Below are 27,472 nucleotides of genomic sequence, written 5' to 3' on the forward strand. Positions count from 1 at the left end.
CAAGGTGTGATTCCACTGAAGACCAACTTGGGGGACCAATGAGCTTGTGGGGCTGACTTAGAGCATGAAGTGATGGGTTATTTGGAGGAGCGTGGATGCCTTCTGATCAGCCACCCACCAAGCAGTCTTCTCCTAGCTTAGATGAGGGCTTCCCCACAGCTGCATAGATGGAGTCCCTCACCCAGGTAGCCTTCCATTCTTCCATGGTCTCTTCTACTCCAGTTCCTCCAGAGGGGCCTCACGCTGTTAAGACAGAGCATACAACTGACTGGGAGGTGAAGAAGGTGGAGGCCAGAATCTGACGACAGGTACCAAGCAGGATCTTAGGGGTCCCTCGCAAAGAGGAACGGCTGGCCTGCAGGCTGTGGAGACTGTCAGTCTTAGAAGACAGAGCCCTACAACAAGCAGTACCCACCTGTGAAAGCCCTGGTGGGTTTCTGCACTCACGCAGCTGATACAGCTATTGTCGGCATGAGCATCACCTCCAAGGAGGAAGGTCCTCTTTACACAGATGCTTCAGCTTCCCTGACTTCTACTGAAGGCCTCAGATTGGAGTGGCCTTTTGTGGGGGTCGAATAGTGAAACTTTTGTCGGATGGGCCACCCAGTCTGCCTCTCAGCTACTCAGCTGTGTTCCGTGAAAACCGGGCTGAAATCTAAACAAACAGGTGTCATTGTGCTCCAGGAAACCTTTATGTATTCAAAGACACTGTGGGCCAGATTTGTTGGTACTCTATCTGAAGGTAGAGTTTTTAAAATTCAGGTTTCTTAAGTCTACCTAAGACACAGGTAAATCAAATTTCTGAATGATTTTTGTTTAACTTGAATATTCATAAAACAGCACCGTTAATAGAGAATAAAATAAAATACATAGAAATGGCTAAATTTTTCTCACTGATGTTCCTTTATTTAATGTATGTACATATATTTACACCAAACTATGAAAATATTAAGTTTTAAGAGGGATTTGCATAAAATGGTAAAATCCTTGAAGAAACATTATAATATGTGTAAGTTAGGGCATCACCTAAGAGCCCTAGGAAGTACAGTGGTTTTAGAAGAGAAAATACAATTTTTTCATAAGTTTTCTTTTTATTTTTTGTACTTGGAGTTGAACTCGAGACCTCTGCCATGTGAAGTAAATAAACCCCTTGCCACTGAGATCTATCTCTACCTTCCTTTTATTTTAAACCAAAATCTCACTAAGCTTCTCAAGTGTTCTTGAAGCCACTCTGTCACTCAGGTGGACCTGACCTGTGATTCTCCTGCCTCGACCTCTTAAGAAGGCTCACAGGTCCGTATCCCCAGTCCCTGATAGACGAGCATGCCTGTTTCCCACACGTCTAAGAGAGCAGAATGGATTATCTGCAGCTGAAACCAAGGGAAAGGAGGAAAGAAGCCAGAGAACTCACAGCTAATCCTTTTGGGACAAATTGGCTACCGCAGCAGCAAGCATCACAGTGGCTTTGGTGGCATCAACCATAATTTACTCTCATAGATACAATTCAGCTACTGGGGAAGCTGGGAAACGTAGGTTCAAGCTGGGCAGCCATCTGTTCCACTACAATCTGGGCACATGAATCGCTGTAGCAAAGGGAGGGTGGGGAGGAGAGAGTGGGTCTCTGCTCGCTGCCGTAACTGAAAGGAACTTGGGCTGTGGGTCCCGACTGACCTAGTTCCAAATCCCGGCTCCAAGGCTTGCCAACTTAAGGCTATTAGGGGTGCCTTAACCTTCCTCATCTTTGCTTTCTTTATTTGCAGAATGAGGAAAATAGCAGCTCCCTCCCCCAACTTCTCATTATATAACTTCTATCTCCCTCCCTATCAGCTCAGCTAAAGGGAGGAATCTAAACATTGTCCCCAATCCAGCACGGTTTATACGGGCACCAGAGATTAATGTTTGATACCACCCATGACCAGGTTCACACTGCACCACCTAGGCCAAGTAAGAAAGAGAATTGAGTCTCTGAGGAAAGCTCTCAGGAACATACCAGGCTCCATATTTCAAAATCAAACTGTTTTCTTTGTGAGGTCATCCTATTTTGTCTTGTACCTGTGGGCCTCTGCCCAACGAGGAGACAGCTGGATTGCGTGTGACACTCTCTCTTATCACCATTTATGCCGTTTCTCTGGATGTTCTCCTTAGTGCAGGGTCACGATGGGGGAGAGGGGACCCAGGGGACTAGATCTGTGGGTGGAGCAAAGGTGTCTTCCATACTGACTTCCAACACAACCTTCTACGGAAAGCCTTTCTTTGCTCTCGGCCCTTTCTGTAATGCCTGGAATGGAAGTACCATAGCTTTCCCTCTTCCAGGTTTTGTCTTTCTCACCAGCCCTACAATCTTAAGAGACACTGCAGACTCCACTTTTCCTAATAAGTCCTAACACCTCCCCGTCATCTCCTCCTCTGATCGATACACCCATTCTGCGCCCACCTCTGCAAGCCCTTGCAAGACCTAACAAGGCGGCACATGCCAAGGACCCAGAACAGATCCCAAGCCACTGTGAGTGTGGCAGTGAAAGTTGACCCCACCACCAGGGCGATTCAGATGACAGCTTGTCTTTCCACTACCCACATGTAGCTTCTGGGCTCATCTGTGTTCTTTGATTCCAAGGCCCCATTATCCACTCTTTCTGCCCCCAAGCCAGAGAAGCCTATACAGAAACATCACAAACTGAGTTCTGATCCCAGAGATTTCCCCAGCTGCTCGAAAGACACACCTTAAGAGTTCTGACCAGCAGTGTGATTGGAGGCACCCTAAGATGGGCCCTGGAACACGGCTGTACCCCTTTTCTCCTTGCACGGGAAATGTACCTTCTCCTCCCACTAGCAATAGCATTATCTCTCCCTCACTGGGGCATTCCTCTCTCTTGGCTTCTTTGCTATTCTAAAGGTCTGTGTGTGTGTGTGTGTGTGTGTGTGTGTGTGTGTGTGTGTGCATACGTGTGTGTGTGTGTGTGTGCGTGCATACGTGTGTGTATGTGTGTGCTGGGGGTAGGTTTAGAGCCAGCTTCTCCTGGTATTGAAACATTTTCAAGGTGCGATTGCCTTCCTCCTGGGCAAGCATGCAGCTCCCTGCCCGTCTGCAGAACTCTGCAATGCTGTCATACAGCATCCCATGGCCCTCAGTGTAGATCCCATGCTGACACTGGAGATTCAGAAGAAATAAGAGCTGCTGCTCACTGTGAAGGTTTCCACCATCATCCCCCAAGCTGATACTCAGCCTCCTTCCTTCTCTTCCCAGGAGAGGCCCCCAGTTTAGCCCAAATCACTACTTTCACATACTCTTTCCTTGTTTCTTTCTTTCCTTCCTTCCTTCTTTCTTTCTTTTTTCTTTCTCTCTCTCATCTACACTTCCTGTGTTTTGAGACAATATCTCACTCTGTAGCCCAGGCTGGCCTGGGTCTAGCATTCCTCCTACTTCAGCCTCCCAAGTGCTAGGCTTACAGATGTGAGTCAACAGCCGAGTCTCTGCATCTTAAGTCAATGTCTATTGCTAGACAGCCACTAGAAAGACAAAGTCTTTTCAAATATTCTCCTAGTGCACTAGACTCCTGTTCTCAAGGCTAGAGGTCCCATCTGTAATGGCGTTTGCCTTGCTCTCTGCCCATGAAAAGAGGGCTTAGAGTACTTCCTCCCCCCCCCCCAGGAAAACTTTCAATTAGTTTAGTTACAGCTTCAGCTTGAGAAGTTAAAAACCTTCTTAACGCCTGCTTAAACTCTCCTCACCTGATTGAAAATTTCAAGGTACAGGTTACTTACCAGCAATCAATTCCAAACATCTCACGTTTAATACGTGTGTGCGTGCGTATGTGTGTGCATGTGCATGTGCATGTGTGTGTGAATGTTCTATAATCCTGTCTTTCTTTGGCTCTCACGTTCCCCCCGCCCCCATCTGTCCTCTGAGTGTATTTAGAGTTTGTTGCTCTTAAGTCCCTGGAGGATGAGAGCAGGTGTTATGTGTGCTCAACCCCACAATGACCAGTGACAGGACCTGGTGAAATCATTTGCACCTTAATAAGTGTTTAATATTTGTCTTCTTCTCCAGCTCTCATGCTATCAATAATGAAGAATTTGAGACTTCGGAACAAAATTCCAAGGCTCTTCATAATTATTTAAAACTATGTCTATTTGACAACAAACGCCGTGTTTACTTTGAAACAGTGGGAGAGTCGTGTAAACAGGAACGATAGAACAATTCTGCACTGCACAAGGCTTGCATCTGCTGTTTTGCTACTTGAGAGGAAACAATTTTCTAACAAGTGGCAATGGTCAAGAAAGCTATGAAATTTAGGCCAGTTGTCACGGAAAATAACGTATTAGTTGCTAAGCTACCAGCCCTAAAAGGAACTCAATTAGGGAGAGACAAAGAAACTTAACTAGGACCCATCGCGTCTGAGAGCAGGAAGTTGGAGCTGTCAGGTGATTTGGGTGACTGTGTGGCAGGGAAAGTGATTGACAAACTGGCCTTTGCCCGGCATCAAATTTGGCTTTGATTGTGTGAGTGACTGACGGGCGCGTGTCATCTGAAAATGTGGATCCTGTACTGCATGGGGGATTTTGCAACCGAGTGATTGACACACTGCAGAAATTGTCCCCTAGATGGAGAAAACCAAATAGAGATTTGTTGTGACAAGGTGTTCCTTTTTACCTCTTCAGTTTTGTTTGCAGAGAGGAGAAACGGGAAGCCATACCGGGTGCTGATGAATTCGTCCGATGGATAACATGGTCAGGTAGGTGCCTGGCAAGAGTCCCGGACGGTGAGGAATTGGGAGAAAGGTTTTCAAATTCTCGTTCTCACACACACTGAGCTTTTTAGGAAAGCTCCCTTGTGCTAAATCTATCTCACCAATACATCTAGAAATGTAGGCGGCCATCTTTGCTGCCCCCAGTGAACAGGATTGGCAGATAGAATACAAGGTATCTCTTGTTAAAGTGAATCTCAATTAAACAATAATTATTTTAGTTGGTGTCCCGCATGTCACATGTGGCATGATGCGTCCCTTTGTATCCCTTGTCATTCTCCAGCCCATGAATTTGCTTCTCCATCAGTGACTCCTACTAACTAGTGTACCTCTTACAGATGTTGTGAAGGTCAGATGAGATGATTAATTCAGGGTGGCAAACTGTCTTGGTCTGGTCAAGGCTTTTGGTGTGCGAGGGCTAAGATAAGGACTGATTGAATGTTCACATCATCCTACTTAGCTTTGCTTGCAGCCTCTTGAATTTCATTCCAGAGGTGATGTTCATTCCAGAGGTGATGGGGAATCATTATGAGGAATTAAGTCATCCGTTCTAAATCACATCTGTGCACAGAACGGTGACCCGGGGAAAGGCGAGAAAATGACGCAGGCCCCTCGAGCCCAGAGCTCCGCAAACTATAGTGTCTTTGGCCATAAGTTCTACTTTTATGGCTGACCGTAAAGCTGCCGATCAAAGCACTCCCGACAGATGAGCCACAGTAATGAGTGCGGGCGGGAGCTGCCCTGGGAACGCTCCACCTGGCAGGGACTCAGAGCTCGGAAAGGGCATTCCCATAAACACAGAGAGCCTTCCGCCTCCTTCCCTCCTGTCCCTCTGGCCCCAGTCCTCAGCCTCTCAATGTCTCCGTGCCGTTCATTCATTGCTTTCAGTGAGTCACATTTTGATGTATGTATTCATTCAATCATCAATGCGTCTCTTAAGTGAGTCGTAAGATTTTTATTGAATGAATAACAACAGCTTACATTTATTGAGCTCTTTCGACAAGACCTACCAACCATTTAAGATTCTCTGGAAAATACCGTATTTGGATCATCTCATTTTATCTCCACCGAAGTTATCTGGGATAAAGTGATTGCTCTTACATCTTAATTTTATTATATTTTGAGAAGTCTGTACGTGGCTGCTGTATTTCCATCATTTATATCCGGCCTATCTCCATCTAACTCTTCCTGCATCCTCCTCTTTCCTTCTCAAAGTTATCGCCTCCTGTATGGATTGCCTGTGGCTCTTCATCCAAGGACAGGGCCTCGTGGAACGTCCCCCATCTGCACTGGAATACAGATTGGTGTCATTGTTTAGCTCTTGTTTAGGTGACCATATTATTGAGGTTTCCTGGGCAAAGTTCCCCTGTCTTATCTAGGAGACTTCCATCCATAAAGTGATCTTACAGTATTATTTTAATAGATTGATGGTAACATAGAGTTTAGGCGAATGGTTCCAAGTTACATCGCCTGCCTTCAGATCATGTCTACGTAGCAAACTTACATTCTTAACCACAGCATGGGTCAGCTTCAATGGATCCCAAACTCCAGCCTGCAACGTTTTTTTTTTTTTCCAGAAATGAATTCGCCCAGTGTTTGAACGATGTCACACAGTAAGGAGCCGACTTAGGAGTGTAATTATCCCCTCTGAAGCAATACAGCAAACAGAACAACACAGCAGAAGCCCAAGATGTGGCCCCATGCTCCTGCCGTCTGTTATGAAGGGCATCCACACACCAGCAGCCATTTGTCAAAGCCAGAGATATCTTGTAGGGCACCCGTGCAGGAAGAGGAGATACCTCATTAAGTGAAGTGCTTGCTACCTAAGCATGAGTTAGGATCCCCAGCAGCCACGGAAATTAAAAAAAAAAAAATGAGAAGTGCTGGTGTACACTGTTAATCCTAGTCCCAGGAGGTGGAGACAGGGGGACCCTGGAGGTTTGCTGGCCAGCCAGTGAGCTTCAAGTTTAATGAGAGACCCAGGCTGGAAAAAAACAAATAAGAAATAAGATTTAAAAAGACACTAGGTATTGACTGTGGGCTGGCTTCAGAGGCAGGTAGGTACTTGAGATGGCATCATCCAGAACACTCTTTGTCCCTCACTGTTCTCTGCTCGCTGCCTCTCCTCCTGCCAGGCTCTCTTCTGGAGCTCGCATGGATTCCCATAGGCAGTTGGGACTCTTCTATTTTAGTACGGCCCAAGTTCTTGCATCCCTGCACCATGTAGACTAGACAACAACTGTCCGCCCTCCTAGAGCTCTCTTAGAAGATCAGACGCCGCGTCTTCTCCCACAATCCCAAGTGAACTTCTCTTCAGACCTCCTGGGCTTTCTCTGGATTCCTGCCCCTAATGGGTTGAACGCGTTGCTGGAGCGGTGGTGTGGGACTCTGGCGTAGGCCAGCCCCTACAGCTGAGGTACTAGTCACTGCCACAAGAACAGCAGGGCTGGACACTGGAGACCACGGGCAGCACGAGGCAATTCCCAAGCGGGGTTTCTTGAAGGAGAAACACGGACAAGGATTCGGAGGCAAAAACAGCTGGAGTCCATTACTCGGGATAATTTGGGGTTTTGTTTAATTAGCGAGTGCCCAAGCGTATCTTCCTGAGCACATACAGCTCCATTTAGCCCTGGACAAAACTGGGAACATTATCTCACTCATTGCCATGTTGGACACTTTTCCCAGAACCAAATGTGCCTTTAACACAAGGAAATGGGATCTTTTTTTTTTCTTTCCAAAATGCTTCAAGGATCCCACCTTTCAAAATGCGTGGAATTTAACTAGATGCCACCCTTCCCCATATCAGCCTTGCCCCTTACGTAAACAAAAGGTGCCACCGTGCAACCTGATACTTGAATTAAAATCGGATGGACGACTGTGTTTCTTCGCGTGGTGGTGACTTCCACTGTGGTTTGTTCTATATTCTTCATTTGGCAAATGTGTTCTGCATGTACACACGGCTAGGAATCACTCTTCTCCGGGTGACATTTTCGGCAGGGGGAGAAACTGCGTGCCTCTGCGAATGACACAGTTCACTACAAGTGGCTACCTCAGAATCCGAGATTCTTAAATGGCTTAGCATTTCCCCTGTAGCCACGCTATCTGTCACAGAGCGGTGACATTCTGAGGGACTCCAGCCAATCAGGGGATCAGAGAATAATTTCTACAAAACAAATGTATGTATAAATTATCGCTCCCTTTTCTCCTGTCTATAAATAGCCGTACTAATAGATCCACGGTGTGAGATGGGAAAGGGGGTGTGATATTCTAGAATATTCCTCTTGTCGGGGAAAGGCAGAATGAAGCAGCCCGGTCGTGTTGGGGTTTGGTGTTGTCTGTCCAGCAGCTCCTAGTTACACTGACTGAATGGGTGTGTGTTTCTTGTTTAGAAAAGGAAGCCAGTGTGTGGATGTATACACACAGTGTGTGCACAAGACAAAGGATGTGTGCACACCAGGGTGCGGGGAGGGAGAACGGGATGAAGACTGTCTGCTTGCCTCAGCCTTCATCATTCTGTGGTGCTGAATATCCAGAACATTTCACGTAGGCCATCTTCCCGGGACCAAAAGCAGTTGCTTACAAAGCAGGAGTCACCTAGACTCTTCAAATATCTGTCAGCATATAGTTACAGAGAATAGAGAGAACCTGGATTCTCCTTAAGAGTTTTTCTAAAGATGTGTGTGTGTGTGTGAGCACGCACTTGTGTGTGTTAATTTACATGCAATGTCTATGCACCATGCTTATGACTGGTGCCCACAGAGGCCCCCAGATCCTCAGGAACTGGAAATACAAGTTGTTTTAAGCATCCATGTGGATGCTGGGAAATGAACGTGGGTCCTGGGGTAGAGCAGCCAGTGCTCTTACCGGTTGAGCCACCCCCGCCCCAGTCTCTCCCTTAATCTTTTTCAGATCTTTTTCGGAATCTAAATTATTTTATTTCTATCAGCTGAAAGAAAGTCTGTATTATTTTAAATACAGGAAGTAAGGAGGGAGGAAGGAAGGGGGAGTGGGAAGGATGGAAGGACGGAGGAACAGAGGGACAGAGGGACGGAGGGAGGAAGAAAAGTGGACCCCAGTTGACAAAATCCTTCCCACCGCCTGCAGCTTCAGCTTCTCTTTGGAATTCTTTTATGACTTACAAAGCAAGCAGCTTCTTGGGAGGTTTATTAAAAGGTTTAAAACTCACAATGTAAATCATCTCTCTTGTAAATCGCAGCACACCACACGTTATGTGGTCCTGAAATCTCTGCTCGCCGCAGCTGCCATCTCTCTGCTTGTTACAGATGTCGTGTGCTCGGGCCACAAAGGTCCCAGCACAAAGTATTTCAGGTGGAATAAGTGTGTTTGTCCAATTACCTGTCTCACATGGCAGTGACGTGTTTTCTCATCATCAAGAAGGCCGGTGTGTCTCCCCAGTGTCTCCCAATTGAAGATTGGTATCCTACAAGATGCCCGTGGCCTCACTCCCAAGTCACATATTTGGGAGAACAAGAAGTCATCATATAGGAACCACAAAGTTAAGAGCAGGCGTCAGCCTGAAGCTGGACACTGGAAAGTTATTTCTGCATGAAATGATTTTAAGCATTTTTTATATTTTTTAATTATTACAAAATATCCTTGATCACCTCTGTGTGTGTGTGTGTGTGTGTGTGTGTGTGTGTGTGTACGCGCGCACGCGCACACATGCGGGTGCCCACGTGCACACATGCATGTGTACAATTCAGGACAGTAGCCAAACATGGTATTAATATAAATAAAGTTTTATTCAAACATAAGCATTATCGTTTCTTGCATATTGTCCATGTCTTCATTTGTATTGTATGGGTAGAGCTGAGTGGCTGAAGGACAGACCAATGTGGCCTACAGATGGAAAATATTTATTATATGTTTACATGATACGCTGCCTGGAGTAGTGAGATGGTTCCGAGGATAAAGAGGCTTGTTGCTAAGCCTGACTGACTTGAGTTCAATCCTTGGGACCCATGAGGTAGAAGGAGAGAATCAATATCCACAGGTTGTCCTCTGACCTCTGCACTTGAGCTGTAATATGTGGACACTCATACAGACACAGAATCACATATACATACAGGTATGCAGATAAATAAGTAGATTAGATAGGTAAATGCAGTTTAAAGTTGGAAAGAAAATTAATTCACTGCCTATCTCTTACTTCATAGCAAAATACAGCAGAGAATGTGTTACTTGTTGAATGTGGTTTTTCTGGATGAAAAGAGATCCCTCTGATCAAAGCATCTCTGCTTTCTCACCAGGACAATTGGGACAATAGTAGTTTATCAGTCTACCAGCCATCTCCAGACAACAAGCTGTCAGATCCTGTGTGGGTTAGCTCCTGTCAACCTGACACAAGCCAGGGGCTTCTGGGAAGAGGGAACCTCAACTGAGAAAATGCCACTATCAGATCGGGTACTAGGCAAGTCTGTGAGATATTTTCTTAATTAGTGATTGATGGGAGGAGAACACAGGCCACTGTGGGTTGATGTGGGATGCCCCTCTGTGTCCTGTGAATATGTTTTATTACCATTGGTTAATAAAGAAACTGCTTTGGCTTATGGCAGGGTAGAATATAGCTAGGCTGGAAGAGATAGATAGATAGATAGATAGATAGATAGATAGATAGATAGATAGAGAAAGTAGGCAGAGTCAGAGAGACACCAGGTAGCTGCAGAAGGAGAAGGACCCAGGAATCTTACTGGTAGGCCACAGCCTCGTGGTGACGCATAGATGAATAGAAATGGGTTAATTTAAGATGCAAGAGCTACCTAGAAATATGCCTAAGTCATTGGCCAAACAGTGTTGTAATTAATATAGTTCTGTGTGATTGTTGAGGTCTGGATGGCTGGGAACAAAAGTGCAGTCGCCGGTTACAATGGGCAGTGCCGCCTCTGGGAAGGTGGTCCTGAGTTCTAAAGGAAGCTGGCTGAGCAAGCCATGAGGAGCAAGTCAGTAAGCAGCTCCCTCCATGGCCTTCACCCTAGTTCCTGCCTCCAGCTTCCTATACTGACTTCCCTTAAGAATGGATTGTAAAATGTTAGATGAAATTAACCCTTTCCTCTTTGGGCTGCTTTTAGCTACAGTGTTTTTATCACAGAACTAGAAAGAAAACCATGGCAGGACCTCTATGTGATTTGACCTCAGTCTTCAGGAATGCTTTGAGCTGTGTTTAAGACAAGGCTTCCTTTTTATCTTTTCTTTTTCTTTCTTATTTTTCTATTCTGTGTATCTTGACATTCTCACAAAATAAGTTGCTGCAAAATCTTAAACTATCTTAAAACCTGACCACAGACTTTTCTTCCATTTTTTCAATTTGTGTGTCTGCTTCATGGATCCATTTCCATTGGCATGCTTTTATTGCACACTGCAAGGGGGTTGACAGCTAGTTTACATAAGGAACTCAAAAGAGTAAATGCCAAAAGAAAGCCCAAGTCATCCATGGGATAATGCAATAGATAGACAGTTCTCCAAAACTGAAGTCCAAATGGAAAATAAACTCAAAAAATACCCGGCATCCTTAACCACCAGGAAAATGCAAATGAGAATTACATTGAGATTCCTTCTTAGCCCAGACACCATGGTTGATAAAGAAAACTAATGACAAATGCTGGCTAGGATCCAGGGGGTGTGGTGGAGGAACTTTTCTGTCTGCTACAAGAATGTAAACTGAGGCAGCCACTATGGAAATCCATGTGAAGGTTCGGCAAATTACTAAAGTTGCCCTGTGATCCAATCACACCACACCTGGGTATACACACAAAGCACTCTAAGCCAGGGAACCACAGAGATACTTGCTCGTTCAGATTTATTGCAACATGACTCAGAGAAGCCAAATTATGGAATCAACCTAGGTATCATCAAAAGATGAACAGACAAAGGAAGTGCAGTGCATACCAACACCAGAATGCTTAGACTTGTCCCTTAAACAATGAAGATCTGAGTCCTGGCGTGATTGCTACAACACAGACTCCCAGGGACCGTGGAAATCATCCTGGCCCTAGGCCTTAACCGTCTGACCTACACGGCCAGGCTCAGTGTTCTGACTCTTTGCCTTGGCTGGTGTTCAGGAAGCTGCTTCTCAGGAAGCAGAGGGAGATGAAGATGCTATATTCAGCTTACTGTCTCCTTTTGACACAGTTCAGGACCCAAGCCCAGGGAATGGTGCCACCTATAGTGAGTGGACCTTCCCTGTTCAATGAACCCAGTCAAGATAATCGCTCACAGGCGTGCCTAGCAGCTCTTCTGGCAAATAATTATTGATTTCATCAAGCTGACAACTGGGACAGAACATCACAGCACCCGGTGAAACTGAACTGTGTCTGAAAAGGCCAAATGGAGTAAAACGCTGGGAGAAAAAAACCCGCCCATCAAAGCTATCAATCCCCGCACTAAGAAGCGATAGGCAGTCAAAGTGTTTCCTTTGTTCCTTGAACCGATTTAACTTTGTTTGAGCCAGAGGTTTTGCCTGTTACTTACATTCTCTGTCTGAGAATTGAGAGGAACCATTTCTCAATCGTGCCCCCTGAAAGCCCAAATCTACTTTCTGTCTTCGTTTTTCTCTCTGGCTCCTTTCACACTGAGCTTGTTTTGCATATTGCCACACTCCTGAAAGAGAATGCTCTCTGAGGACGGAGGTCGGAGCCCGGCTATAATTCCCAGCATCTATGATGGCACCTGGTTTCTAATATGTGCTTAGTTAAGAACCAGGCTGAATGAATGAGAGAGTGAGTAGATACACAAGTAAACAAACCTATAGAGACGTGTTAGAAAGCATTAGGGTCCTCCAAGATGGGCCGGTCCACTCTGCAGAGGTAGTACTGGACAGGCAAATAATCCAGCCTGTGTCCCTCATCCTACATCCTGTTGATGGAGACTCCCCACCTCCAGCCAGCTTCTGCCTCTGACCACAGTTCACCTGTTTTCCTTGGTTACAGTGTTTCCCCCCAGGTCTTTCTGTGTCTATATTTCCTGAATGCAGTCTGCATGGATATTTAGAATCCAGCTTGCTCCAGTCCCACCTGAATTAGGAAACAAGGGATGAGCCTTTGCTAGATTACTCTTCCCACCCAGGAAGCGTGGGTTCTAGCCTGGCCTGATCCCTGAGCCCTTGGCCTTCGTTCCCATCCCCCACCAGGTATGTCTGAGAGCTCCTTTCTCCAAGCCCTCCATGATGGGCCAGATAGCATCCTGGTTCTATTCTAAGTGGTGGCTTATACCAGTGGTCTCCGGCTTTGATTAGTTGCCAATGACTTTTGTGGGTAGCATTCAACCTCTAGAACTCTCTGGTGTCCAAGTGGGCTCATGGCTGAGAGTCTTCCTGCTTGGTTACCAAGAAAACCCCAGACCTCTCCAGTGCAGGTGGCACCCAGCTGGCTTGCTCAGTTGTACTCCATCTTGGAACTCAGGTGTCCTCCAGCTGGAGGATGTTCCATCCAGTTTCCTTCTGTTCCACACTAGGATTGTTGAACTTCAACAGTGACCATAGTATACAACTTAAAGACCTTGTGTGTCTTCCAAAAATGTCCCTGAAATCATCCCCTAGAAGGAACTCACAAACTGTTTGGTGCCAGGGGGAGCTTCATGTAACGGGACACCTAACACAGAGAGGGAGCTGCCCAAATGGCGTGTGTTCTGAACATAACAAGCAACTTCTCACACCAAAGCTTCCCATTAGAACATTTGAAGAAACATAAGCATTTGCTCAGAGCATGTATTTTTAAATATTTTCCAAGCTTTGGTGTGTGTGTGTATACATGTGTGTGGGCTCACATGGGTTAGCTGTGTGACAAGCTGGCCACCGAGCCTCAGTAGTCCTCCCCTGCTTCTGCTTCCCTGCGTTCTGGGATTGCAGACACATACCACCATGTCCTGCTCAACATGTCAGCTCCCCGAACTCAAGTCCCCTTGCCTGAAAGACAGGTGCTTTACCCACTGAGCTGTCACCTCAGCCCCTACATATATTTGAAATTTTACTTTTGAAAATGCACCTTGCTGCCTTCAACAAGTGACTGGAGTTTATGCTCCCAAGCGAGGCCTGCAATCAGCAGCAGCGATTGGGACTCTGTTGATGTAGAAATCTTGGGGTCCCAGCCCAAAACTCTACTCAGAGAGAGGGGACGGAGCCAGCATATTTCAATAGGTTGCCTCGGTGATTCTGTCCAACACTTCAGTTGAGAACTTCTAACAAGCTCTCCGTAGCAAATGGGACTCAGAACGCCTTGCATTGTGGGTCCTGGTATAGTTAAGAATTAGATGGGACATGGTGCAGGCCCCTAGTCCCAGCTGCTTTAAAGGGTGAGCAAGAGGAGCTCAAAATTTTAGGCCTTCCTGGGCTAAGTTCAAGAGCAGCCTGGGCAACTTAAAGATATGTATCAAAGTAAAATTAACCATAGGGATGTGGGAGGAGGCGAGATCTCCACGATAGAGCACTTGCCTAGCCTGCACAGGTGCCCTGGGTCCAATCCTCAGTCCAAAAATAATAATAAATTTTTGCCTGCCGGTCACTTTGCAGACCTAGCACTGCATATGTGTTCAATACATGACGGATTCCGTTATTACTGTTGTTTCTTTTGCTGGGTTTCTTTGCTAAGTGGACTGTGAATCTCTTTCTGAGTTAGAATATTTGTCTGTGAGAAGGCACAGAAGAGAGTTAAAGAAAGGTAGTCATCCCGACTGTCGCAGGGTTAAGAACTCTTTCCTGTGTTGGACCCTTAACTAGTCACTTCACACACACGGCATTTGACACATAGACAGAAAATGCACACTACTCAAAGAGAGCAATGTGCACCACCTGCCCACCCACCGGGGAGCTCATGCGACCTCCCAGGGATAACACGGATAGGGAAAGAAGAGCCAGGCCCTCAGAGAGACCATCCACAGCCAGATCAGTAAGTGTGACATTCCATTGCCACTCGTGTGGTCTGAGAAAGGCATCATGAGATGGACATCACCGTGCTCAGTCCTACACCGAATAGCTCACTGAAGGCATAGGCAGTGAGGCCAGCTATAAAATGCTTGCCCAGCATATATGAGACCCCGGACTTAATCCCAGCAGCAACATAAAAAAAAATAGTTAAAACAAAAGTCTCGGTGAAATCAGATAATTGCTATAACATACACATCAGCAAGGTAGCTGCTGCTCAACTCTGGAAGAAGTTTCTAGATCCAGTATTGCCTTGAAATGAGTTTGCTTTTTGAGAAACAAGTAGCAAGAGGGACTCTCACGCTGGCTTCCTAGAAGTCTGCCATGGCTTTTAATTCCTACCGAGCCCCCAGTAGTTGTGGAGGTAGAACAAGGGCTGGATTAAAGAGGGCAGGACTGGACAACCCAGTGCCTGGAGTCCCGAACATTTCTTCTGGGCTGTGTCTTGGGTCACAGATCAGATGAGCCTACAAGATGTCAAGCATCCAAGTGTCTGTTGGCCAAGAGGGCTATCTGCAATCAGTCTTTACCTACAGAAAGAAGAACCATGGAAACAGATGTGCAGTTGCTCTTAAGACGCCCTAGATGCTGATACTTCCTGGCCTGGGCTTTGTGGCCTGTGATGGATTCCAAATTCATGCCGTCTTTCAATTCCACACGCACACAAATCTGGGCCCATGAAGTACCAGGGCCCTCCCGTGAGACCGTGTTTAAAACAGTGACATGATAAGTACACTGGAGTTTGCTCAGAGAGGGCTGCTGAGTCTGTAAAGTGCACATCCTTAAGGCCCATCCAAGTGTTGTTCCAGAGTGGCACACCTGTGTGTTTAGCCGACCGTGCTCATTTTGACCTCAGAGGACGTTTGCGTGCACAAGCGGACTAGCAACAGAACTCACTCTAAAGGGTTTCGTATTTGAGAAAAGCCAATCATACTGTCTTTCGGTTGAGAGTTGATGCCTAACCCTCACCAACAAGAGTTCAGAGACTTTGCAAGATTTCTGATTTCCTGTGCAAATCCCGTGTCCTCTAAACGACAGCAGCACCCCTGAGCAAACAGTGTTCAGGCTTCTGCCTTTTAATTTTTTTTTTCCTCGCCTTAGCTCCACCTCAGCTGCTCTTGAAAGGGCTCCTGTTCTGTCAGCCATAATGACATCTGCTGGCCGACACAGGAAGTCGTAAATCTGGAGGTCCCCTCTCAACCAAACCTTGTTAATGCTGTCATTTATCACAGGGGCTGGGTGCCATCTCTGGAGGGCCGAGCGCACCGAGTCCATTTTCTCCCCTCGCCCTTCCCCAAGAGAGCAACCATTTTCAAAGCAGCCACTCTTTCATCCTGAGTTTGCCGACCTGCGTGTCAGGCAGAGGTAAACCGGGCATCAAGGAGCTGCTCAGGGGAGGAAGGCAGGATGCCAGGCAACAATAGGCCAGCCTGATGTTTTCAGACTGAGGCAGGGAATCCCACCTAAGTTCAGTCCTTCCTCGTTTTCAGCAGGCCCCTGACTGCCGCTAAGACGATGGAGGATTCACAGTGCCCCTACACCCCCCCCCCACACACACACCCTCTACCAGCTCTGCTCTGGTGTGGCTGTTAGGAAAAAGCAGTAATGGGAGCAGTTGAGAGAGGATTGTCTAGACTCAGATCCTTAGTTCTGACCCAACATTGGCAATGCTCCGGTTGTGTGTTTTAGTTTCTCAGTTCATTGTGTCCCTAGCCTTAATTCAGAACCTCCACCTACACAGGGTGAGCCCTTGATTTTGTTAGCCAATGTGGGCTCCCTAGTTCTGCCAGTATCCACTACCAGAGTTTGTTAGGGGTGCATCCCAAATCATTTTTGATTTTATTGTATTAATGCCGTGCAGGGGACTGAAGCCAGTGCCTCCAACACATTCGGCAAGTGACTACCCCTCAACTATATCCCTGGCTATTTTTCACATTTTATTTTGAGGCAGAGTCTCACTAAACTGCCCAGGATGACTTAGAGATCAACCTCTAGCCCAAGTGGGCCTTGGCCTTCTAATCCCATTGCCTCAGCTTCCTGAGTAGCTTCTACTAAATACCAGAACTACAGGGTTTAGCTCCCATGCTGCACGTCAGAGTAGACCCCGATGGCTCTCAGGCACACCCTGCACTGCAAACTGGAACTCCACAGCGTCTCCTCTCCTCACCCTCCTGGCAGCCGAGAGCGGGCAGTTCTCTCTGCAGAGGCCTGGCCTGCAGCTCTCAGCAAATGCACATTCCCTGACCCCAGCCCAGGTCCACAGAACCAAACAGCAGCTCTGGAGTTGACTCCAGGAATGTGTTCATAGCCCTAGGAGAGACTATATCCCTCAACTCTTGGGCTGGAGACCACAAATAGAGAAAAGCAGTACCTTTGGTGACCAAAGTCTGTTGGGGCCACAGCATTGCCATTAGTTCAACAAACGTGAGGTCAGAGCCTACACACCAGGAGGGTTTGAATCCAGGCTGCTTTTTTTTTTTTTTTTTTTTTGTCTGTTTGTTGTTTGTTTAAGACAGGGTCTCAGGTAGACTAGGCTAACTTTGAGCTCCATCTGTAACACAGGATAGCCCTGAGCTTCCTGCCTCTGCCTTGAGTGCTGGGATTCCAAGCCTGTCTCACAATGTCTGGTTTATATGGTGCTAGGATCAAAATCAGGGCCTCTTTCGTGGTAGACAGGCATCCTACCAGCTGAGACACAGCCCCAGCCCCAGGAACTCAGACTTCACCGTGTATTATCTTCAAGAGCTTGGTCACGTCACCCAGTCTTTCTGTGACTCAGTTTCCTCAGATAGAGAATGGAGAGCATGGGGCACTGCATTTGATCAAATTCTCTGTAAAGCTGATTTATTTTTATGCTAAAGCAATGAAAATGATACTTGTCACTGTGTGCTTCATAAATGTCACTCAGGACTGTCACCATGGTTATGAGATCATTCCTGTCACCAATCTGTCCTGGCCCTGGTTGTCAAGCTCCTCGAAGGCCAGGCAAGTTCCTGTTACCTGCGGAGGACACAGCGGGTAACCCGGCCTGATGAACAGGACAGGGTAATGGGAATGCTGTGTGGATGGAGAGACAAATGGAGACCACAGGACAGTCCTGCAGTGGCTTGAACTGGAGTTCTGTTACCTGTGGCCATTCATCATGGGTCTTTCATCTTCTGGGCAGCTTGGAAATGTAGCTAAAGTGAGTTTATCCCTCAACACGATGCAGAATGGACCACACATAGACAGGGCAGGCACTCTATAAACATTGGACAGTCAGCAAACGCTTATCAGCAAAGATAGAGTTCTGCGGTAAAGGGCTTGCCTAGCATGCACAAATCCCTAGGTTTCAGTCTCAAACCAACAGACTCCTGTAAGTCAATCGAAGGGCTTAGTAGACAGGATTGCTTCCCACGCAACAGGCAGGGTGGTAAGCAGTGTGCATTTGCCCCCAGGACCCTCCTTAAGCCCCCAAGAATTCAATGACACAGCTATCGCACGTTAGACATGAGAATTCTGATCACCCCCTCCCCCAAAATTACACAACAAAGCCCAAGTAAAAGAGGCCAAGTATGTTTAAATTGGATCTCCCAGTGACCCTGCATCCCGGGATATGAGGCAGAAATACTAACATTCTGCCCCCACCTTGAGCTTAGGGACTTCCATATAAATCTCAGAGTGCATGTCTTATTTTCTCCTAAAGTTGAAGTTGCAGCACTAAAGAGTTCTGCTCCACAGCCACATTGGTGCAGTGATAGAGAAGAGGGAAGGGGCCTCTGTCCCCAGCTGAGCAAGTGTGGGGTAGAAAAGGGGCCAATGAAATAAAAAAAAGGAAAAGACTTAGAAGTAGGGGTTAAAGTTTACTATAAAGGACAGCCCTGAGCAAGACGGTAGCCTGCAAAGGTTATGGCCGAGGTTTGGGCCATGCAGGTGCATGTCACAGATGTTCACTGAAGGCCTGCCAAGTGCCTGGCATGAAACTGGCAAGTGTGACTACTGCCGTAACTGGCCGCCATCCTGTCAATGCCCTCTTGAGGGCCCCAGGCTGGGAGATGCTTCTCCAGGTGAAATCATTTCTTTGGTAGCAGTAGAACTATTACAGGCCTGCACCCAGAGTCCTTGAACCCACAAGGTGAGTCAGCAGTGATAGATTCCAGCTGGCCACAGGGGTGACAAACGCTCCAGCTCTCTCATCCTTGAGGAAGCTGTGGTACTTCAGTACCCCGATCTCCATCTCCCCGGCAATGCTTCCCCACTTTCTGTATTTTCTGGCTCCCTCCCTAGAGACGGTTTTCTATCAACGTCTCTCAAGTGCACTATTTGAAAAGAAATCTTTAGCTCTCGCTCCCCAAATCTTTCTTTTGGGGGAAACCAGGCCAAGACCAAGGTCCAAGCCTTATAGAAAGTGGGTCTAGGCAGCCTTCCAACTGTTCGTGCATGTTAAGCCAGGTTGCTTGGCCTCACTGGGTGGCCCAATGGTGCCTAAGGAGAAAAGACAAGCTGTATTGTTGGGTGAAAACGCCATTCAGGAGCAGACACTTTGACATAATCCCAGCAAGCAGTGGGGTAGAAACTCATGAAATGTTAAGGACAATGGGATGCTTAATGCCCTAATCATAATAGAGAAGACATGCTGTGGATAAGACAGGAAGGTGTTCTCAGAGAGAATTATATCATTCTCTATTTGCTTCGAGACGTTGAGGGGTACCGTTGGGCACATGATTCTAATGAGTCCTGGGAGTGGAGCTTAAAGCACACTTGACGCGCCCTGCGCTACACTGGTGCCTGGGACTTAGAAAGGCTGCCCGTCACATGGCTGCCAAGCTACACTGATCCTTACAGTCACTTAGTGTCTCTCTGTGGCTAATGAACTCCAGCAATGGGTGAGGGAGCCCGAGTCTTGCTCTGGATTCTTCAGGTTCAGCAACAAAACGCTGTCACCTGCTCTAAGCAACCATCTCCGTGGTAGAAACGTGACAGAAAATGTCACAGCTCCATGTGCCTGGCCTGCCCACTCAGCCACTGTCCTGTTTAAAGACGTACCTAATGCTTAATTTTGGTTGTAGAAGGTCCCGTGTTTTCGAATCACAATAGCTTAAACAAAAAGAACCTGAGAACCTCAGAGGTTTCCCTCGTAGGAGCAAGCCTACGGAGCTACAGACTTCACTCTCAACTTTCACGCTTCTCATTTGTTTTTGGTTTTTATTGGGGGGGGGTACTGAGAATCAAATCCAGGGCCCGCATGCTAGGCAGGTATGTTCCCACCGGGTCCCTAGCCCCTTGGAAGTTGTTTATTGTCTGTCTTGAGACAAAGTTTCACTCAGGGACCCAGGCTGGTCTTGAACTTGTGTTGAACAAACGGTTTCTAATGGCGTAGGTGTTTCCAGGGTGGACTTGCATGGATTAGCGTTTGTGGGCTGCTGGAAGAATGAAGTTGGCTTTCTCACGGAGCTCCCCTGGGATGGAAGCGGCCCTCCTTCCCAGCCTTTCTGCTTCCCTCTCCCTAACTGGCTCTGGTACCTTAGTGCTGACAGGGGCAGCCTTTCTCCTCTGAAGCCCAGAGCCCCTTCCTACTTCACACCCCTGTTCCTGCTCGACTTCCTCTGCCCTCAGTTGACTCTTGAGAGATGCTTTCTGTCCCCCTAACTCTGATATGAGACTTGATCCAGCCTTATTCTCTAACCCATCTCACTTTGTTTTCCTTCTATCTATGGCCCAGAGTCTTCTTGGTCCAACTGTCCCAGACAGCGTGAATCCATACCAAGTATCGTGGGAGAGAAGGAAATAACAGAGATTTCCACCTCGGTGTTTTCACAAGATAACACTCAACGAAGGACCTCCGTGAGCTAAAGGACACAAGGAAAAGGCAATGCATGCTATCCTCAGCGCGGAAATCAGAAAGTATGTTGACTCTCAAATTTAGCCGCAAATTGAAAGTACCTGGGAGCTTAACAAGATACTGGTGGGTAGCTGGATTCCACCCCCACAGGCAGATGCATGGCTCTGGGGTGCGCCCTGGACATTGGTGTTTTATTTTGTTTTGTTTTTTAATTACTACGTGGATTATAATAAGCAGCAAAGTTTGAGAATATTGTTTTTGTGTCCTTAATCAATGATATACATATACGAAAATAGCCAAGTATAAAAAGAGTTAATTTCCTGAGAGTTAACACCGTGATAACCATGACTCCAGGAAGAAATGACACCCCACCCCACCCCCACCCAGCCAGGAGCCTTCTGTGTTTACTTCCTAGGCACAGCCTTGAGTTCAAGCATAAGTCAATCTCCCCTGTCCTATCTCTACAGGCGAGGAAAGCTTGACTCCTAGGTTACACACTTAGGAAGGCTTTCTGGAAGAGGTGGGATTTAAAGGTAGGCGTGACGGCTGGTGACGAGCGACACCTGTTACAGAAGAGGCAACCAGGCAGCAGTGGACCAGAGTTGATTCAGGCCGTGTCAGTTTGCCTGACTTCCCTGCCAACGTGCTTAGCTACTATGCACATACAATACCACTTTCTCCTCTCTTACACCGACACCAGGGCTGTAGCTAGAGAGAGGTGGCGCAGGATCGAGCCCAGCAGATGAACGAAAAACAATCAAATACACGAAGTAGACACGAGGAGGAAGAGGAAAGGGTGAGGTCCAAAAGAGGTGGCATCTCTGGGCTTAGAGGAGAGAAGTGCAGCATATTGGAAAGAAGAATTTTGCTGGAGGGAGGCGTGAGGGCAAAAGCCTGTGCAGGAAGCATGGTGGCAACACGGTGTCTCTCAAACCACTCCACCCCAGAGCCCAGTATGAGGTAGGCTCTCGGCAAATGCTTGCATCTACTGCATTGGTTTGGAGCCCAGGAGTGAGCCTCATAGGGAGGAAGGCATCAGAAGCCTCCTTTGCCTGTGTCAGGATGGACAGGGCGTTTGTAGGCTTCCTGGGCTCTACTAAGAAGACCACGGAACCCACCCTGGACCAGATGCTCTCTCTTTGTACTGAAAAGCTTTCCACACCTGATTCACCTCTTATAATGCTCTGCTTTTGAATGGGATAGGTGCCTTGGCACCAGATTGGAATTACCTGGGAACTTTTAAATTTTTTTCTGATTTTCTGGCCATACTTAAGATCTAACATATTAAGTCTGGGGGATGGCCGGAGTTTCTTTATCTTTAAATGATGATGGCGGCAATGATGGTGGCGATGATGGTGGCGATGATGGTGGTGGTATGGTAGTGAAAAAAAATGTCCACGTGATTCTGATATTCACCAGGGGTGAGAACAGCTCTTGTGGGGACAGAGGTTGAGCCACACCCGTCTAGTTATGTCCTTACTCATCCTGTACTTTGGATCCCAGGAAGCTGAATTCCTCAGACATAAACCCAGCATTATTGTAAGACCTTGCTTGACTCTTGAGAGATGTTTCCCAGGAGCTGGGTGTGTATTCCTCTCAGCCAATTTCCTCATTCTGGGAATATTGACGGTATCTGCGTGTCTTACTTTTCCTGTCCTTGTGAGAACTTCAGGAGGGACGAATTTACCTGGACTCTGGACGGAAGGGGATTGCATTCAACATGACGGAGAGGGCATGGCAGCACTCATGGTGGGCCACAGGAGTGGCCCCTGTCCCTGACAGTGGCCGTGAGGGACAACTTGCCCGCACCCCATTGAATGAGAGCACAGAGGGTGTCTGGGGCTAGAAGCGAGGCCAAGCCCTATTACTCTATGTTAGATCCGCAAAGTTCTATGTTCTTCCAGAACAGCACCACCCCCTGGGGACCAAGGTGAAGCATGTGAGAGCGCGGGGGAACATTTCATATTCAAACCATAACAAATATCTCTTTCATATTCTGCTACGTGCGCCTCCATCTGAACCATAGGTGCTATTTCTTCTTCCTTACATATATGAATTTTTAAACCTAGCTAATCACATACTTCAGATAACTGCTGTAAACACAACACAGCGTCTTTTCCTGGCATAGAAGGCAAGCCCCCATTAAACTGAGCAACTCAAGTCACGCCGCGAAAGTTCCGCTAAACCCATTGTCGCTCCCTAAGCTTCCCAGCCCAAGTTCTGCAGCATCAGGGTTAAGTGTAGAAGTCAGGCAGGCGGGGACAGGGCTCCATTTGTAAAGTACTTGTCCTGAAGAACAAAAGCAGGAGTTGAACCAAGCAGAACACAGGTAAACGCCGGGTGGGTGGGGCAGCCCACCTCTAAATCTAGTGCTCAGAAGGTGGAGGCTCCGCATCCCCAGGCAAAGCCAGCCAGTTAGCCTGGCCTGTGTTGGCAAGCTCTGGGCTGCACTGAGAGACTCTGCCTAAATGAGGGAGCCATCATGGAAGACCCCTGTTGCCACATGCACCCACACACATGTGAACATGCTCACACCCACGTGCACACCAGACACAGAAAACATCAATAAACAAAAGAGTAGATGGCGGCACAGGTGGCGGGCCTGAAAGAAACAGAGTTTCTCAAAATGAAAGAGGTTTAAAAGGGAAGGGGCTTCTCCTGGCGCGGTGTAGAAATGTGTTCCCGTCTAAACCTGTGCCCTGTCCATTGGGGTGCTATGGCGTTCTGCTTCCCCTGGCACAGACGGCATCATCACTGTGCAGCTTATGCCCACATGCCTAGGGTTGGCACCGCCCACAGTGAGCTGACCATCTCCATCCATTAGCAAATAAGAAAATGCCTTACAGACATGGCCACCAGCCAGGCTGATCTGAGCAATTCTTCAGCTGAGATTCTCGTATCCCAGGTGACATTAGATTTGTGTCAAGTTGACAGCTGAGGCTAACAAGGACAACATCTTGGCATCCCCTGTATTTTAGGGCAATGCCTTGCACCCCTAATATATACTACAGAGATTTGTCAAATGATGCCTTGAACATAATACCAATCCCAAGGCTATAGGTTTCCAGAGAAGGGGATGGTGAGCTCTTACCATCCCCTGTTCCCGCCCAAGTCTATGCCTCCTCTTCCTGGGACTGTAGAACTGTACTCTACAGTGGATTCTCAAGGTCAGGACTTCCTAAGCGCATTCTGGGAAGCCATAGTTGATACCTCTTGGTTAACACTGCCAACTGTGGCAATACAGGATTCCTCTGCCTCAGTTGCCAAGAGCTAGGCTGGTGTGGGGTGAGGTGGGGAGGGGTGGATGCTGTCTGGGTGGCTGAAGCCAGGTGATGTTGTTACCTGTAGTACACATGTAAGGTGGAGGTGTTGACAGCGACTAATTGGCACTTTACAAGCCCTAACAATACCATCACGTTGTGCCTTATGGGTAGGGCCGGGTGAGCTACACTTCCTGTGGCCCCCAAGAACTGCTGAAAAAGACCGACCTGAAATAGTTGTAGATGGTAATTGCCCATGAGGAAGGGTCAGTGTGGCAAGAAGGAAAGGGCATGCGGAGACTTCTGAGGTCTCATGGTCAGGCCTCATTACCAGTGGATCCATAGTGGGGTGGAGCAAGAAGCCAGATAAGATTCCATTCCGGTGGCCACAACAGCAACATGGCCCCTAGTTCCACTCAGTTGTATCTATCTAAGCATGCTTTGGTCTTCAAGTCAACCATAAACAATTTGACTCCTGAAGAAAAGAGACTCCAGGCCATTCTTAGGCTGAAATCTATTCAACTGTCAACTCCAGAACCAGGCCTGTAGCCAGTAAGGTTCCCATCTAGAAAGTCCAAGGGGAGGGGGCAGGTTTTCCAAGCAGCAGACATTTTGGCCGCAGTGAAGACTGGGTAACATCTGTGGAAAGGTTTGTCATCAGAGCAGAGGGCAGGGGCCGGGCATCTGGAGATCAGGATGCTTCCAAGCAAGCATCCTGCATTGCGCTGGACCACACTCATCTCTGGCAAAGTAGTGTGTGGCCCACCATGCTAACAGAGAGGGCTGTAAAACCTGGTTGTGGGTACCAAGGTGAGCGCATCCTCATGAGGGCCTTGGGAAGGGTGGCTAAGGAGCAGGAACTTCTGGTGTTGTTTTAAGGGCAGCTGTATCTAGTCCCCTTACCACCCTACTTCCTCCTTCTCCAAGGTTAGAACCTATCTTTGACTTTCCCCGGCAGCCCCATTCAAACTCCAGATTCAAGCCAGCCTTGGTGGCACAGGCCTATCACCCCAGCCATCCAGAAGGCTAAGACAAGAAGCTCCCAAGTTCAAAGACCTACCTCGCGATGAGTTCAAGGCCAGCCAGAGTAACCAAGTTGTCCCGAAATTTAAAAAAAAAATAGTGGAAAAGGGTTGGCAATGTAGCTCTGCTTACCCAGCTTGTATGGTGCCCTGCGTTCAGTGCCCGGTACCAGGTTCACTGAGATCCTGGCTTGACCTCCTTTCGCGGTCTTTACATCCTACCTCACTAGGAGAGGTCCTTCAGGACAGGGATGGGGTCATCCTGTTCACCGGCGGGTCTACGACACATTGAAAAGTGTCTGCTGTGCAGTGGTACCCAGTGACGGGTCTATGATGGACCGAGGGCACTCTTTCAGCCCCTAGCACCCACCACACTCAGTTTTCGTCAGGCCAAGCCACTCTGACATTATGCTCCCACCAGGACAGGCTTCCTTGTCATTCATTGCACAGCTATTGGGTGGTGGGGGCGGGGGTAATATGAGCTTTGCCACCCTTGAGAGTAGAATACGACAAAGGAGCCACACCTCCCTAAGAGCTTATAGTCTGGTGTGGCCATAGGTCATTATCCACAAAGAAAGCTCTGCACAGCATCCCCCCTCCCTTGACAAGCCGGGGGGGGGAATAAAATAGAGAAATGTATGTATCAGAAAAGTAGACCTCTGGCAGGTGACCGGACACCAAGGGCACATTGTTGGAGGGGGTCATTCCCTGCCCCTTTATAAACGCCCCCAGAGTCAGGGTTTACCCATCCTCTGTCGCTGCTGTGACTCTAAAGCAGGTACACAGTAGGAGCTCAATAAACAGTGGAAGGGAACAGAATGAAGATTATGGGGTTAGCTGTCCAGGAGGCAGAAGTTAAAAAGAAAAAAATCCCACTAGCTCCAAGAAGATGGAAGGACAGCGATGTGAACTTAACTAGCTGAGAGAAGCTTATTTGCAGGGGACAGGTTGAGACTAGATATGGTCCCAACTCCCTTGTCTGTCCCCCAAACAAACCTAGGTTCTCCCCTCTCTAAGGAGAGACTGCTTCCAACTCTGCCAGCGCCTCCCCCTTCCGTCCCACTCTAACCTCCTTCCCTCTCCCTCCTCTCATCTTCCTCCTGGGGGGGGGTGCGTCTAGACAGGGTGGGCACCCCATTGCCCCAGCTAGGAGGACGGTGGCTCCTAGCGCTGGAGCCTGGAAGGCAGGGTCTCCTGTCCCCAGCTCCTCTCCCAGGCAGGACACTGTCCCTTTAATAGACTCCCTCTGCCTGGCGCTCTGCGGCTGGGGAGTAAATTTCTCGCTGTCATCAGGTCGCAGGAAGAAGAGGAGGAGTTTGTTAATGTACAGTTTGTTCAGCGGGGATCGATGTTTGCTGGCATCGCCTTGCCCTGTCTTGTGTGTGTGTGTGTGTGCCTGTGTGTGTGTGAGAGAGAGAGGGAGAGCGCGAGAGCGTGTGTGTGTGTGTGTGTGTGTGTGTGTGTATGTGGGGGGTGTGAGTGTGTGTGTGTGTGTGAGCGAGAGTGGTCGTGTGTGTGCATGTGCGTGTGTGTGTTTGTGTGTGTGTGTGTGTGCGCGCGCGTGTGTGTGAGAGAGTGAGTGAGTGAATTCCAGATTTTCTGTCTTTCCCAAACCCGCTCCTGTCCTCTCGCATATCACTCACAGACTGGGATCTGACAGCAGCGACAAACCTACAGTGAGTGATCTCTCCCCAGCGCGAATCCGCCATCAAGATCAGGGACAAGGAGGAGGAGGAAGAAGAGGAAGAGGAGGAGGAAGAGGAGGAGGAGAAGGAGGAGGAGGAGGAGAAGGAGGAGGTGGAGGAAGAGGAGGAAGAGGAGGAGGAGGGAAAGAGAAGGAAGAAGAAAAAGAAGAGACCCACTGTCTTCCCGGGATTGTTTTCCCCCCTTTACGCGCTAGTGTGCGCGTGGCGCGTGTGCGCCCCTCGTCCCTGCCATCTGAACCCCGTCTTGGATGTTTAATAAAGAAATCAAGTGTCTCACCAGTCACCAAAAAAAACAGCAAAAAGCAAAACCAAAAAGAGAAAAAAAATCCAAAAGCAAAAACAAAAAGAGAGAGAGGGGGAAAAAACCAAACAAACAAACAAGGCAGAACCAACCTCCACTTGCAAGCAGCAGGCGCAAACCGCTTATCTGCCACCCAGAGAGGGGGTCTCCGGCCCCGCGCTGGAGCGCTGGCAGGGGGATCGTCAGGGGGACAGAGGCCGAGTGACGTCCTAGGAGCCACAGAAAGACGAGCGAGACTGCGGCCCCCGCGCGCGGCTCGGGGCTGGGGCGCCAGAAGTGAGACTGGAGCTAAGTAGAGCGATGCCAAGGAGGAAACAGCAGGCACCCAAGCGGGCTGCAGGTAAGAGATGGCTCCGCTCCGGGTGCCCGGCCCCTGAGCCCGGCGCACAGCGGCTCGCCCGCCCTCCTGGCCCAGCGCTGGTGGGGACGCCACCCCCTGGCGCTTTCAAGAGGGTTAGCTTGCGGGTACCTTCTTCATCACCCCTTCCTGATCTCCCCAATCCTCCCCTCTTTAGGCTCCCTCTGGGTGGTGGCAGAGAAGCTGTCCCACCAAACCTTCCTCACTTAAACTTTTCCTCCCTCCACCCTCTACCCCACCCCTAACTTTTTCTTCCAGTCTGGCTTTTTGCCTCTGGAGCCAAAGTTGTATTGTGGATTTGGGGTGCAGGGAAGGGAGAGACCCC

The 27,472-nt window shown here is 48.2% G+C and overlaps 1 protein-coding gene and 1 long non-coding RNA gene across 4 annotated transcripts in view; one reads left to right on the plus strand and one right to left on the minus strand.

The window, feature by feature from the left end:
* Nucleotides 1-27,472, minus strand: part of LOC126508010 (uncharacterized) — a 533,853-nt gene that overhangs the window by 466,413 nt on the left and 39,968 nt on the right. The gene's annotated exons all lie outside the window — the stretch shown is intronic.
* The window catches only part of Tshz2 (teashirt zinc finger homeobox 2), a 429,311-nt gene continuing 427,277 nt past the window's right edge, over nt 25,439-27,472 (plus strand). For 2 of the 3 annotated variants that reach the window (XM_050152864.1, XM_050152863.1), the window contains exon 1: nt 25,439-27,129. In XM_050152864.1, the coding sequence (XP_050008821.1) occupies nt 27,090-27,129 (40 nt within the window). In that variant the 5' untranslated portion in view covers nt 25,439-27,089. The remainder of the gene's footprint in view (nt 27,130-27,472) is intronic. The other variant, XM_050152862.1, reaches the window with a different exon arrangement.

Source organism: Alexandromys fortis, unplaced genomic scaffold, assembly GCF_014885135.2.
Source record: "Alexandromys fortis isolate MF-2015 unplaced genomic scaffold, M_Fortis_MF-2015_v1.1 scaffold_81, whole genome shotgun sequence".
Lineage (NCBI taxonomy): Eukaryota > Metazoa > Chordata > Mammalia > Rodentia > Cricetidae > Alexandromys > Alexandromys fortis.